The sequence below is a fragment of the Gymnoscopelus braueri genome, assembly GCF_963280865.1.
Source record: "Gymnoscopelus braueri genome assembly, chromosome: 6".
Taxonomy (NCBI): Eukaryota; Metazoa; Chordata; class Actinopteri; order Myctophiformes; family Myctophidae; genus Gymnoscopelus; species Gymnoscopelus braueri.
In genome coordinates this window covers 52,304,369-52,318,328 of record NC_137607.1, presented here as the reverse complement: position 1 = coordinate 52,318,328, position 13,960 = coordinate 52,304,369, and the positions used below count along the sequence as shown (strand labels likewise).

General features: G+C 39.5%; 2 protein-coding genes across 2 annotated transcripts; both read right to left on the bottom strand.

Annotated features, from left to right (window-relative positions):
* Positions 1-1,274: 1,274 nt before the first annotated feature.
* Positions 1,275-8,499, bottom strand: LOC308087169 (uncharacterized protein). Its single transcript, XM_080430883.1, has 3 exons — positions 8,225-8,499; positions 3,282-3,410; positions 1,275-2,595 (listed from the first exon to the last, which is right to left on the bottom strand). The coding sequence occupies exons 1-3, from the start codon at positions 8,421-8,423 to the stop codon at positions 1,670-1,672; spliced, it is 1,254 nt and encodes a 417-aa protein (XP_080287009.1). The 5' UTR covers positions 8,424-8,499; the 3' UTR covers positions 1,275-1,669.
* A 651-nt stretch (positions 8,500-9,150) lies between these two features.
* Positions 9,151-13,756, bottom strand: LOC308087765 (mast cell protease 1A-like). The gene is made up of 6 exons (XM_080431919.1): positions 13,724-13,756; positions 13,354-13,416; positions 12,813-12,975; positions 12,172-12,307; positions 11,670-11,927; positions 9,151-10,882 (listed from the first exon to the last, which is right to left on the bottom strand). The coding sequence occupies exons 2-6, from the start codon at positions 13,394-13,396 to the stop codon at positions 10,724-10,726; spliced, it is 759 nt and encodes a 252-aa protein (XP_080288045.1). The 5' UTR covers positions 13,397-13,416; positions 13,724-13,756; the 3' UTR covers positions 9,151-10,723.
* Between the last annotated feature and the right edge of the window lie 204 nt (positions 13,757-13,960).

Genomic DNA, 13,960 nt, shown 5'->3' with positions numbered 1-13,960 from the left:
TTTTGTACATGATTGGTTGACTCCATTCAGTATTGTGATTAGCTAGCAAGACACCGCCCACTTCACACAGGGTGTGATTTTTTACACTATAACACTCATTACACACAGTGTAAGGTCATGCATCATAGGTCATGTTCCTATTGGAGAAATTCAGTCGCCAGAGGCATTTAAGTTACAGATACAGAGTAAGAAAAAGTAGATAGGAATAACATCACAAAAAGTACCATCAATAATGAAGCAGCAGTATTAGTTGGTATACACCTATTAGCCTATCTACAGTGTCAGTGTCATCACAGTATCTCGCCCAAAAAGCACAATCAAATGCGTATGCAAAACAGTATACACATCACACACAATATTATCCCAATACTAAAGCCTGCACTGCAGAAAACAAAACATTCAGTGTCTGTCCAGCCACAAGTTTAGGCAAAACGCAGGTGCAAAGGATACGCAATCTTAACATGACTATCATATCATGACCTTCATTAGTGCAGAGTGCAGACAGAGCAGGATTTTTGTTTACTACACTGTTTGTCAGCTACTATCTACAGTGTGCTTTGTGACTCTACCCAGGGAATAAGGGAAAAATACATTATTATGGATATAAATAAGTAAACACAGTGATTATCTGGCAAATACATGGACATTGTATTTGAACACATATGGACAAACCCACACCTTGACATGAACACAGAGATTACACACATTTATCGATAAACCAAGTGTAGCGATATGTAATGGAAAAGTAATTAAAACCCTCTTTCTCTTATTTCTTCTTAAAATTGCGAAATACAACACACAAGTACTTAGTATTGATAAAATCGATTATTTGCATTGCAAAACGATTCGATACGATACAAAGTCAAACAATATGATATTTTGCGGTTTGCATATCGATATAGTAGATCGTCGATATCGTTACACCTGGGGTTGTTTACCAGGCTACTACTACCCATCCATCCTTCATCAGACCATAACTCTGACAACCAGGTAATAAAATACAGTAATATTTATTTCTCACTTTATGTAGCCATCTCATTTACTGTAGATAAATACTTGGATGAATGGATGACACATTTTCCTCTTCTCAAAATAGTTCAAATAACTATCCTGTCTGACTTCTAAAATGTGCTTTCAAGGAGGACAGCACGCTACACAGTAGTAGTAATAGTAGTAGTAGTAAACCGTTTCAGTGCTTCATGGACCCTCATGTGCATGTAGGCTGTCATCATGATCATGAATCTTTAGTTAATGATTGATCGTCATACAATTAATTGAAATTGAGGATTTTATTGTTGTTTTTTGCACTGAACATTGGAACATGTAAATAAAATTACATTTCTGTTTGACTTTCAGATTTGTAAACAAAACGTGCACAGGGCAGATATGACAAATAACTTAATAACAGTAAAGACATTACTGACAATGATCAATAATCTAAATAAATAATACTATGTACTAAAAAACAAGCCATATACTTAATCATTTGCACTTAAAAAAAATCAACGATCTACCAGCTCACAACACATCACATCGCAACACATTGTGAGCTTGTATACCTACTATTTACGCTTTTCTGTTAATTAATATTTTTCAACAGATGAATGGAAACAATTCTGACGATTATAAAAAATTCTTGCGATTAGCTCAAATAATTGCAATCATACGATTATGTAATTATTGTATGTGTACCGGTACACCTTTTCAGATGAGTTTTGTGGGTAACCATTTTACCACATTTGGCGCAAAAATAAGGTTTCTCACCTGTGTGAATTCTCATGTGAACTTTAAGGTTCACGTTCTGAGTAAACAACTTCCCACAGACGAGGCAAGAGTAGGGTTTGACGCCGGTGTGAATCCTCATGTGCACTTTAAGGTTTGACCTGTCGGCAAACATTTTACCACAGACAGGACAGCGGTGAGGTCTGACGCCGGTGTGGGTTCTCACGTGAAGGTTAAGGTTCGAGGCGTCATTAAACAATTTCCCGCAGACCGGACAAGAGTGAGGTTTGACGCCGGTGTGAGTTCTCATGTGAACGTTAAAGTTTGAGCGCTGATTAAAACATTTCCCGCACACAGGACAAGGGTGAGGTTTGTGACTGAGATAGTGAACGGCCAACGTGTCTCGACAAGCAAACTCGCCGTCACATCGGGGACATTTGAATGCTTTCCGTCCCATATGACTCCCCTCCACGTGTTCTACCAGGTCCGAGTTCGAGCGGCACTGCTTTCGGCAAAAACGGCAAATATTTTGCTCCATACAGAAAATATCGTCGTCGGTCGTCTGGCTGAACGTCAAGCCCGATCCTCCACTCCCGTTACATATGTTTGTGACATGGTGGTTTGCCGGTGCAGTTTCCGTGGTATAAGAAGGGATCAGCTGACCGTCACTGCTGGTTTCTGATGTAACAAATCTATTTGTTCCACTGTTGGAAATACTGTTCTCAGAGTCTGGAATGATGCTGAGGTCCACCTGTTCCTCTTTTACTTGTGGAGAGAGTTGCTGGACGGCCTCCTCCTCCTCACCGGACGTCAGCTCCTGTCTAGGGTTCAGCTGTTGTAAAGGAGGCACCTCCTCAGAGACTGGCTGGAAATCTGGCAGAGAGAGCAACGATTACTATGAACGTGTACTGTAATGAAACAATCAATTTAAAATAACTGAGAAATGTTATCATATTAGTCTATAACAGGAGCCTTCAGTGTTTTTCAGGCCAAGGAACCCTCAGCTGAGAGAGAGAGATGAAGCAGGGACCCCCACTACATATTGTATAAAATTGTGTTGCAGATTCAACTTTTCCATAGATTTCATAGATAGCTTCATAGACTTGTTTAACAGCACTGTCTTCAGTGTATGTTGGATTCATGTTAATGTGTGTTTTCAGACATTTAACCATTTAAACCCTCAATACTTAGTAAACTTGACCTTTCACTCTGTACATGGTCTGCTCTTTTCCCCCCGAAATCAAACCTCTTTGAATAAAAAGATAACAGATCTACAAGCTGAAATAGCAGATCTACAAGCTCACAGTGTAGATCAGCTATTTTCGGCTAATGTTCTCCTCAGAATAGGGATGCTAGGGAAGCGGTTAATGTAAAAAAAAAAAGGTATCCTAGCTATCACGCAAAGATTTGGCTGCCCAGTGCCCCCCTGTAGTAACTCTGAGTCCGAGGACCCCCTAGGTGTCCCGGGCCTCCTGTTGAAGACCCCTGGTCTATAACAACAACGCATTCCAGTCATAATGATAGAAATTGAAATGTGTTAAATGTAAAGCTAGTTTTACCCGTTGTCTGTTCCTCTTTTACTTGTGGGGAATGATGTTGAACGGCCTCATCCTCATCACTGGACATCAACTCCTGTCTAGCGTTCAGCTGTTGTAAAGGAAGCACCTCCTCAGAGACTGGCTGGGAATCTAACAGATAGAGCAAACAGTTACTTTAGTCCGTGAGCCAGGGGGGTTGGTCATTACCATCTGAGGGGATTAATGCTCATAGTGATTTTTGTCAAGGTATGCATGTCTAGAGTTAGAAAATATGTGATAGCCTTGCACCAATGGTAGCTTTATGGGTGCTATCATGCATTTTATGTTACAACACTAGGCGAAAATTACATGGGTCAATATATGAAAACATACTATTAACCCCCCCCCAAAAAAATATGCAAAAGGTTTTTCAATTGGTTCTGGTACGTCTAGGCATGCTTAAGAACATACAAAAAAATCTAGGAAATTATATTTCTCGTAAAGCCATCATTTTCAAGATGGCGTCCAATATGACTGCCAGGAGCTTAAATGGCTTTATGATACTGTTCAACCTAGAAAGGTGGTTTTGGTGTCTAAAACTAGGTCTTAGGGTTCAAGAAATATGGCTGAATCAGCGAAATTACCATCAGTTAATTTTTTATTGCCAAATCAAAGATGGTGTCCATCCCATGGTGATGTTCCATTGTACTAAATTATGTTAAAAACAACAAAATATTGCAGTTGTGTGAGGGAATCTGTGAACTTCGTGAACGTGATTCATATGGGGACCTGGGGGGGGGGGCATTCATAGGTGTAGAATCTATTTCTAATGTTATATTTTGACTTGCTGGTCAGTCTTTGGCCTATGTGCTAAAGGTCAGGTCAAGGTCTCTCTCGCACCTTATCGTCCAACCAGGTGTCCAAGCAGGCAGCAGATATGGTCACTGGTTGACATGTACAGCAGGCCCTATTCACCTCACAATTGACATGGAGCCGTTTGTTGACACCTTGCAGGTATATAAGCTCTATAATGTAATTGTGCATCCCGGTGGGATGCATGTTATACAGTCATTCTTCAGCTGCATTGCAAAACTGATGCAAGGTTCAGCACTGGAAGTGGAAATGCATGTGGTTGCAGAACATGACAGGCAAGTTCAGTGGTCAGTCCTGAGTGTATCAGCAGCACTCTGAAGTGGTTTCTATCAACTTGGCCAAAGACATTTGAACAGATACAGCAGTAGCCTACCTGGACACTGCACATCTCCATCCTACTGGCTGACAGTGGGTAGACAACTTCTTCCTACACTTCACATCCACCAGTTTGAATGCGCAGGGAGACACATTGACATTAACTTCACCTTTTCTCTCATGAAGCACATGACTGAAGCACTTCTTCCATGCTGGCCATGTGCAGTGTGCTTGATATCTAACCCAGTGCCTGCTGAAGATGCATGTGCTCCATGCCATAGCATAGAGGCTAAGCTAGACCTTGTCTGTCGGCACCATGATGGATTCTGGATCACTGTCTCTGCTGACCAGTCTGGGGAGCAGACTGCCATAACGATCAGGAAAGATGCTGTCATGATGCATGTGAGTGGAGTGGACTGAAGCCTTCCCCAAAATGTGCAGAAACAGAGGGAGAGTTGAAGCACTGGTGTGTCTTGGTCATAAAATATTGGGGTGTAGGATTCCTCACACACAGAAAGATCATCTCTTCAATCCCATCCTTGGCTAATTTGCCCCCATGCTGTTGTGAATAGTAATGTCCTTTACCCACATGAGATGTCATCATGAAGAGTAAGAACATTAAGCAGAAGCCGTTGAGCATGTTGTACACCTTCAGTGTTGACGATAGATACTGCATTTAGTCATGATTTCACCAGACATCACCATGAGTTCCTATATCCCTGATGCAGCCATCTCTGGAAAGGGTGTGATACACATGCTCAGTGATTACACTGATGTTCTTGTCCTGTTGTATGCTGTGTATTGGGGTGTATCAGGTGGACCTACAGTGTAAAGTATAGATGGAGCATTGGGATGGGACAGTCTTATATGTATGACAAAGGCAAGATCAGAGCACACTACACTTTGCTGGCAGGGAACTTCCCAGGCTACCCTGATGTGCTGGGTGAGGTGGGTGCCACAAGTCAATGGCCCTTCCTCCAACACCGACCAACCTGTTGCACCACATGTGGGCTCATTTATTTACAAGTGATGTTGTGGAAAGTGGCAGACCACCAAGCCCCACCTGACAAGTCGTTTGATGTCACAAAATTTGGATAGGAGATCTAGGATATTCTTGTTCCTGTCATTGCTAAGGGTGACCCCACCGTCAGAGCTATGTGACATGGTGCAATATCAATTTAGGGCACAGAGAGTGAGAAGTACATCACTGATGTACTGTAACTGCTCTGGTGAAGATGGTTACTGATGATATGTTCAAGCTACAGATGAGGAGTGATGTTAATAAGGAGGATACTTGTAAGGATGAGGTAGAACAGGATGTGGGTTGGAGAATACAGATGTAGTTGCAAAAGATACATATTTGACATTAGATTATATCATTTTACATTCATGTTATTATGAATACCAGTTCTTGTGACATGTTAATGACACTTTTCACAAAACAAAATCATGAATAGTGAACCATGAATGTTCATCAAGTTGTTTCCATTTGTTGTTCTCCCAGAGGTCAATTTTAACCTTGACCTGACCTTTGACATGATTGACCTGATATTAAAAAAATAACATCAGGAATGGATTCTACATATGAAAACCCTAAAAAAGAGGTATTAAACAGAGGTATTCTAAGACAAGCGGATTAAAAGTAAAAAATTGCCAGGCGTGTGTTTAGTGGCCATTTTGGATATTTTCTTACCCATTGCACTATATTCTGTTTATTGAATTTCATAATACATTTCCTTAGAATCTAACATGGTTTTAAATCTATAGGTAATTTACAAAGGAACCCTTTGTGTTCCATCTTTCATTAAAACCAAAGTACATCTTATGTCACATATAGTCACTATGTTGTCACTGCCTGTAATAGAAAAATATTCTAGATATGCAAATTTTAACAACCTTTCTGGACAATATATAGTCTGAGCTTTATCCCAACCATTTTTCAGAGAGAGAGGGTCAATAATAAGAGAGAACCATCAGTTTGAAGTAGAATGCTTCATTCGGATTTTGAAAACTGTGTTTTGGCTTGTGGTTATAAAAGGAGTGATAACACACAGATAGCTACCACCGATGCAAGGCTATCACATTTTTCCTAGCTCTAGGGGTGTATACCTACCCAAAAATCACTATGAGAATTAATCCCCCCAGATGGTAATGATTACCCCATTTCTGTCCTGGCTCACGGACTACTTGAAAGCTTGGCCAACATGGTCAAATCTATCGATACATTAATAATAATATCTAAAATGTATATGGAGCTTTTCTAAGTACGGAAAGACGCTTTACATGGGGGGGAGGAGAAAACAACAAAAGAAAAACTTTATTAGGAAAGAAAACACTAAGAAAAGGCTAAGACTAAGGAATAAAATCAATAGTAATAATAATAAAAACATTACTGATTTTGCAATACACGTTACCAGTAGAGTTTACCTTACACCTGTTACAGAGTAACTGTGATTCTGGGTGCCGATGCAGACTTCTAAAAAAAAAACTGCATTTATTAGGCCTACTGGTGTGTATAATTAGTTCACATAACCTAAATGTAGTAAAGATCTAACATTTATTTTTACTTGACATTTTCCAACTTTATTTTGTTCTACAGATTATCGTAGATCCTTTTGAAAGCTCCCCCAGAAAAAAACAACACTGATTAATTGTTCTGCCTTCAGTCACCACAAGAAGGCTCTTCAGCCTCATATTCAAACTTGTGTATGGAATGATTATTTTGCAGATACTGATTTGGTTGATATTGCATAATCAAATACCGGCCGATATACAGATGTGAATGATGAATGATTAATTGTGCATCCTTACTAGTCTATTTGATATTTGACATAATAAGACCTGTTTTCAGTGTTTTGCGTGTTATTTTCTTTCTCTACCAGTTATTTCTTTCTTGGAACTGCAAATGATGGGAGCTGTATGACAGAATTTTACCCCCCAATTCGTTTTTTACAGCTGTAAACCTGTGTGATGTGACAGTAATATGAAGATAAGATTTATTATAATAATGTAACAATCAACATCAACAAACAGTATGTCCTCTTTTAGCTTTGTAGGTTGTCTTTAGACAGCTTTGACAACATATCTACGTGTCAAGCACGAATGTGTTAAAATATATCATCACCATGCCAAAATGGTGACCATATTGCTTTTATGTGGACCAAGAAGGAAGGCAGTTTTTATAATACAAACTAAACAAATATAGGCCCGCCTAAATATAATCACACTATGATGTTCACTACCAACTATTGTTCTTTATTGAAGGTAAAACCTAGGTAGCCACTTCAACATAGTGATTGCACTTTCTCCCTTTATGGCCCGTACATCTACATACACGTTCAGATTTCAAATATGAAGTGCTTACCCCATGGCCACGGATTTTAAAATTCTGTTCGGGCCCGCAGAAGTACCCGTATTTTCCGTATTGTTAAATAAAAAGCATTTTAATGCGATCGGTGGCCATTTTCTCCATAGTATGCGTTCAACTACGCGACCCTATCGGTTGGGAGGTGTATTGCACTCTGATACATTATAACTGTGAAAATGGCCACCGATCGGATTAAAATGCTTTTTTTATTGAACAATACGGAAGATACAGGTACTTCTGAGGGCCCGTACATAATGGTAACATCCGTGGCCATGGGGTAAGCACTTTATATTTGAAATATGAACGTTTATGCAGATGTACGGGCCAAAAAGGGAGACAGTGCAAACACCAAGTTGAAGTTCATCCATGACGGTCGTGACAGATGACCGTTGTGTGATCCATGGCTAATATAAAGGATGAGTAATCATACCTATTCTGTACAGGTGTATGTGAGGCTGTGTTGTGTTCAGTTGCAGTAAGTCTTGTTTCAGCTGGTCCACCTCCCACTTGGACTGAACCACTTGCTCTTCATATTCACTGATGGTTTTCTCCAGCACACCAAAGATCTCCTCAGCAGCCAAGGTTAGGCGGTCCTGGATAAACAATCTGAGCTGTTGACTTCCTGACATTTTGGAGCATCCAGACCGCCCAAATAAATCAAATGACAAAATGCCAAGACTGAAGATAACGTGGACTACTACTGTGTTGTTATTATAATTGTTCCTCCTGTTTCCGGGGGCAGCGTTGCCAGATTCTGTGAGAAAAACAAGCAACCAGAAACAAAAAGAAGCCCAAAAGAAGCGACTGTGGTTTCCTCCGAGGTGGAAAGACTGGTGATGCGAGGTTAACTGTGGGCCACACGAGCACTTTAAACATTTTACATCGTCATCGGCTGTCTGAAAATAGCAGATCTACAAGCTCAAATACAACGCATTGTGAGCTTGTAGATCTGCTGTTTTCAAATAAAATCTTGGGGGAAGAAAATTTGGAAAACTTTGGAATATTTTAAATATTTTTTAGATGGGGGGGGGTCTGTGGACAAATGCATATTAATTTAATGAAAATGTTTTAGGACCACTTGTTTAAACGACATTTAGGAAACAAGCCCAAATAAGCAGCTACACTTTAGAAACCAGCCCAAAAAAAAACGCAACCCGCAACTACAAATATTTACAAGCAACTTTACGGAAGAAGCCCAAAGTCGCTTATAATCAGCGGACATGGCAACACTGCGTACGCTGCTGGCGTTCCTGCTTCCGGGCCATGTGAAACTTGTAGCCTGATGTTACCGCTATTGCCCTCTGCTGGCCTGGATGGTTGTTATTTTGCACCGTAATTAATAGTGCCAATTTTTGATTAAAGAATCAAAAAGGTTTTTATTTGTCACCTCTCATACAGTTACAAGAAGGGAAGCGCAATTTTGTACATTCCACAAAACAGTTAAAACATCGACAATAGTCATGATAATAATAATTAAAATAATAATAATACCATTAATAATAATACCATTAATAATAATAATGATATTAATAATAATATTATCATTATTAATAATAATAATAATGAAAAACTCAATCTCTTCAGTGTATTGCAATAATCATTAAAAAGCACTCTGATTTGCATCATTATAACAGGTGTGAATAATCAATTATGTATTTAAACAACTTAAGGTGTTCACCTCCACCAAAACAATACGACCTAACATCCATATTGACTAAGCACATAACTAGCTACTGCATAGCCAACTGTATCGCCACCTACTGGATGTGTCCAATCGCATTTACAAGTTTAATAAAGAAACCACATTCTTTAAGCATTATTGGAAGAGAGACATATAAAGGTGAGAGGTAAGAAAAAGAAAAAACAAGAATTTCACTCTCTTCTTACACTTGTAAAACTGTGATGTGGCAATAACGTTGATTCATGATTTTCTCTCATATGTGTGTGTGACAGACTGGTGGTAGGCCTACTGTAGCCTGGTAAACCCTCCCTCCGGAAATCTCATTTCTATTTGATTCCACTCCAGGAATCAAATAGAAATGAGATTTCCGGAGGGAGGGTTTACCAGGCTAGGCCTACAGATGATCTTGAATCAAAGTTTCAATTACCAAACTGCTTACCTACTTTGGTAGTTGCCACAAGGAAACAAGAAGGTATGGTAGTTACTAGTTAGCCAAGGCTCTCTCCCTATTGGGGATAGGCCCTATTTATCCAAATACATGAAGGTTGGGCACCAAAACATTGTGGGCAGGCACTTGCTAAATCTGGGCACCTAAGTAGAGTGGGCACTTCTCACTGGTTTACCATTTAATCCTGTTGCATTGATTTAGCTCATTGCACAACAGGTGTCTAATTATTTTGACTAATTTCTTCATTGAGGCCAGAGCTACAGTAGGCTATATACAGCTAATTCAAACAATGCATCCGATATAATTTTGTGTGCAAATATTTGTCACCAGTATTCTATGAGCAAATTGCTCTGAAAGTGTAGGCCGTGTACAGAAGTCCTGACGTCACTCGTTCATCCCCTGGTTCGTAAAGAAATTTCTCTATGGAGAATAACATTGTGTCATCATAGAATCGTCTCATATAAGAATTGGGGTCCAAAACTAAACAAACTGTCATGGCGAAATTGTCAGGGAGGAGGCTCTGTATCATTTATGATAGTCAGTCACTCATATTTGATACAGTCTGTTATTGGCGAAAATGTAACTAATTCGGCGGAAGTAACATTAGCGTTTCGTTTTCTCACCGTCAGTTGATGCTTCATATCCATAAGAGTAAAATCGCCGTGGTCATTTGTTTATTTTTGGAACACAGTTCTTATTTGACGCGATATTAAACACATCTATGGGAATTCAGACCGCGACCCAGGTAGGATGTGTAAATTACGTCAGACTTCGGTGCTCTATTATCTTAGTTATGCGAGTCACAATGGATTGTTACTGAACACCTCCTCTACCCATGCCCTGTAGGCGGCTGAGCGCATGTAGACATCAGGTCTACGGGGGTCAGCACACCGCCTCGAAGAGAAGGAGACAACACCTGCTGAAGTTCCGTTACACACCAAGGGGCCACCAGAATCCCCCTGTAGAACAGATAACATACAGGTTAGATGCACTTTATTTAGGTGTACTAGTAATTTAATTGATTGATTGATTGATTGATTGAATAGACAATAAATAAATAAATACAATTAAAAAAATAAAGACAATAAACACAGACATGTCAGCAACCCTTGTAGTCACGTCATGTCGGTTTGGGTGATAGACTGGCAGTGGTGGAAAAAGTACTCACATTTTCAATACTGTAAAAAGTACAAAGTATAGGCATCAAATACTTAAAGTGCCTAAGAACATATTGTATGATATATGATAACTTACTCATTAAGTTATCATATATATATTTTTAAATGGCAGATCTACAAGCTCACAACGCGTTGTGATGCAAAGCATTGTGAGCTTGTAGATCGTCTATTTTCAAAAAGTCAATGTTTAAATAGGGCTGAAGCGGCTAGTGTATGTTTTGTAATAATAATCAAAATCTACAAAGTAACTGGTAACTGGTTTTCAAATAATTTTAGTGGAGTAAAAGTAGGCCTACAATATTTGTCTCTGAAGTGAAGTAGAAGTAAAAGTAGGCCTATTGAAAATTGGGAATACTCCAGTAAAGTAAAAGTACCTCAAAATTGTACTTTAGTACAGTACTCTTGCTCTGTAAAGCACTTTGAGCTGCATTTCATGTCATGAAAGCTATACAAATAAAGTTTATTATTATTATTACTTGAGTAAATGTGTTAGTTACTTTCCACCACTGAAGACTGAGGTATAGATGATACTATAAATAGCTGATCACAATTCAGTTTGTGGTCTTACCGTGCAGAAGCCTTCATGGGTGCCAACAGGTCCTGTGGCACAAACCATCTCCGCGGTGATGGGATAAGTCCCCCATCTACGACGGCACACTCCCTTTGACAGGATGTCTGCTTCGACCTCTTGTAGTTTGTCAGGGGAGATGTCGTTGTCCCCTGTGTCACCCCAGCCAGCTGTGCTGCACACATCGGATGGTCTTGGCCCTTGTTGTAACAGAGGGATCACCTGTACCGCACTGGTCAGCTTGGCTCGGGCATCCAGCTGAGAGACGAGAGTTTTAATGAAGAAATTCATTTGGTTCATTCCAAAATAACATATCCACCATTTGGATGAACATAAAATAATGACACATTTTTACCACTTTTCACCCAACCTATTCATGTCATTATAGATGGGGATAAAAAATAAATTCAAAGAATGCAAAAAATTAATTGAAAAGGTCATTTTAGGTCTCTATCTACACTAAAAACCTTATCCTCAGATATATAACCTCAGATATCCTTACCTTAAGAAGCATGACATCATTTAGCAATTCCCCATCATTGTACTCGGGATGTTGAATCTGTCGGCTGACAGTGAATGATTGTTTTGTGTCCTCATTAGCTGACAGGGAGTGGGCTCCAAGAACAACTTCGACTCGACTGGAAATCAAAACAGGAATACGGTAAGAAAATCTTTAAATTCTACCGTGTGCTATATGCTTATATTCTTCATTTATTATCACTTTTAACCTCAGAGTCATTGTTGAGGAGATGCTACTTATTAACAGCTTTAGTCTATGAACAGTGGTGGAAAGTAAGTACATTTACTCAAGTACTGTAGGCTACTAAGTACAATTTTGAGGTACTTTTACTTTACTGGAGTATTTTCGATTTTCAATACTTTGACTTCTACTCCACTATACTTTGTCTATTTGAAAATAGCAGATCTACAAGCTCACAACGCGTCGCGATGCGATGCGTTGTGAGCTTGTAGATCTGCTATTTTGAATACCGGATATTTTACTTGTACAACAGAGTGTTTCTACATTGCAGTATTGATACTTTTACTCAAGTAAAAAAAAAACGGATTCCACGAACTGTGTGGCGTTTTGTAGTTTAGTGAGAAAACACACAGGGAGAGATAAGTGTTGAATGAAGGTCTCACCCAGGTGCCCTATTACAGTGGGCTGCTGTGAGCACAATGTCCTCCCTCACCAGCACCCCCCCACAGAAGTGTCTTCCTCTCAGCTGCAACGAGGCCATGTAGGGGCGAGAGTTGGGGGCAGCCTCTCTGCCTCCAACAATACCCACCTTGTAGCCATGGGCTCCTGCAGGGAACCGAGAAAATGTATGCTTGAGTATTTGCTCTGTATACAGTACCTACTGTAGTGGTGGAAAGTAACTAAGGGTTCAGGAAACACTACCCTTCAAGCACATTTTGATGCCAATACTTTTGTACTTGTACTCAAGTAAATTTCATTAATTAATACCGGACTTTTACTTGTAACAGAGTATTTCTGCATTGCAGTATTGATACTTTTACTTAAGTAAAACATTTGAGTACTTTTCCCGCCACTGCGTGTTGTACTTTTTTTGTGTGTGATTTCTGTCAGGTTTACAATTAATTGTTAGTGCTGTTATTTCACATCATTAAACATATGAATAAATTTGCTTGTTTTTAATAATTCTGTAAAAGTGTTCCTTACCATTTAGGGTGATGAGGAGGAGCAGGGCAAAGGTGATTGCCATGGTCTTTGGTCGAGTGATGTCTGAGTTGTGTTGAAGGAATATATATAATATCAATTGCTCCTCATTACTTCCTCTTCCTCATTACTTCTCTTCATTTGGAAACATGCTAATTTAGTTGCTACACAAAAACCGTTTAAGTGATAAAGAAGCGCATTTTGAAACTCACGGTTTTAGGGTTTCAAAATAAGCTGAAATATCTGCATGTTTAAAAAATTACATTAACTGGAAGCTCTGGAAGACGTACTCAGCCTTCTGAAAATTATGTTTTGTTTTTACTCATTTTTGTTATGTATTAAGAGCCATACATCAACCTATAATTCCACTAACCTCTGTCTTGGTGTCTGTCTTGGTGTCTGTCCGTCTTGGTTGGGTCGACCGGCAGTTAGGTTTCGCTTTGGTTTGCATGCTGCAGTTAGGTTTCGCTTTCGGGGGGGGGGGGAACCGCGCGACAGGACGTGCAATAACCCCAAGTTTGCAACTACTTTCGCCTGCACCCTTCACCGGGTATAGTCTAGTTTGTTTAACAAAAGTAAAAGTTTTTGGGACTTTTAGAAATTTTGAATA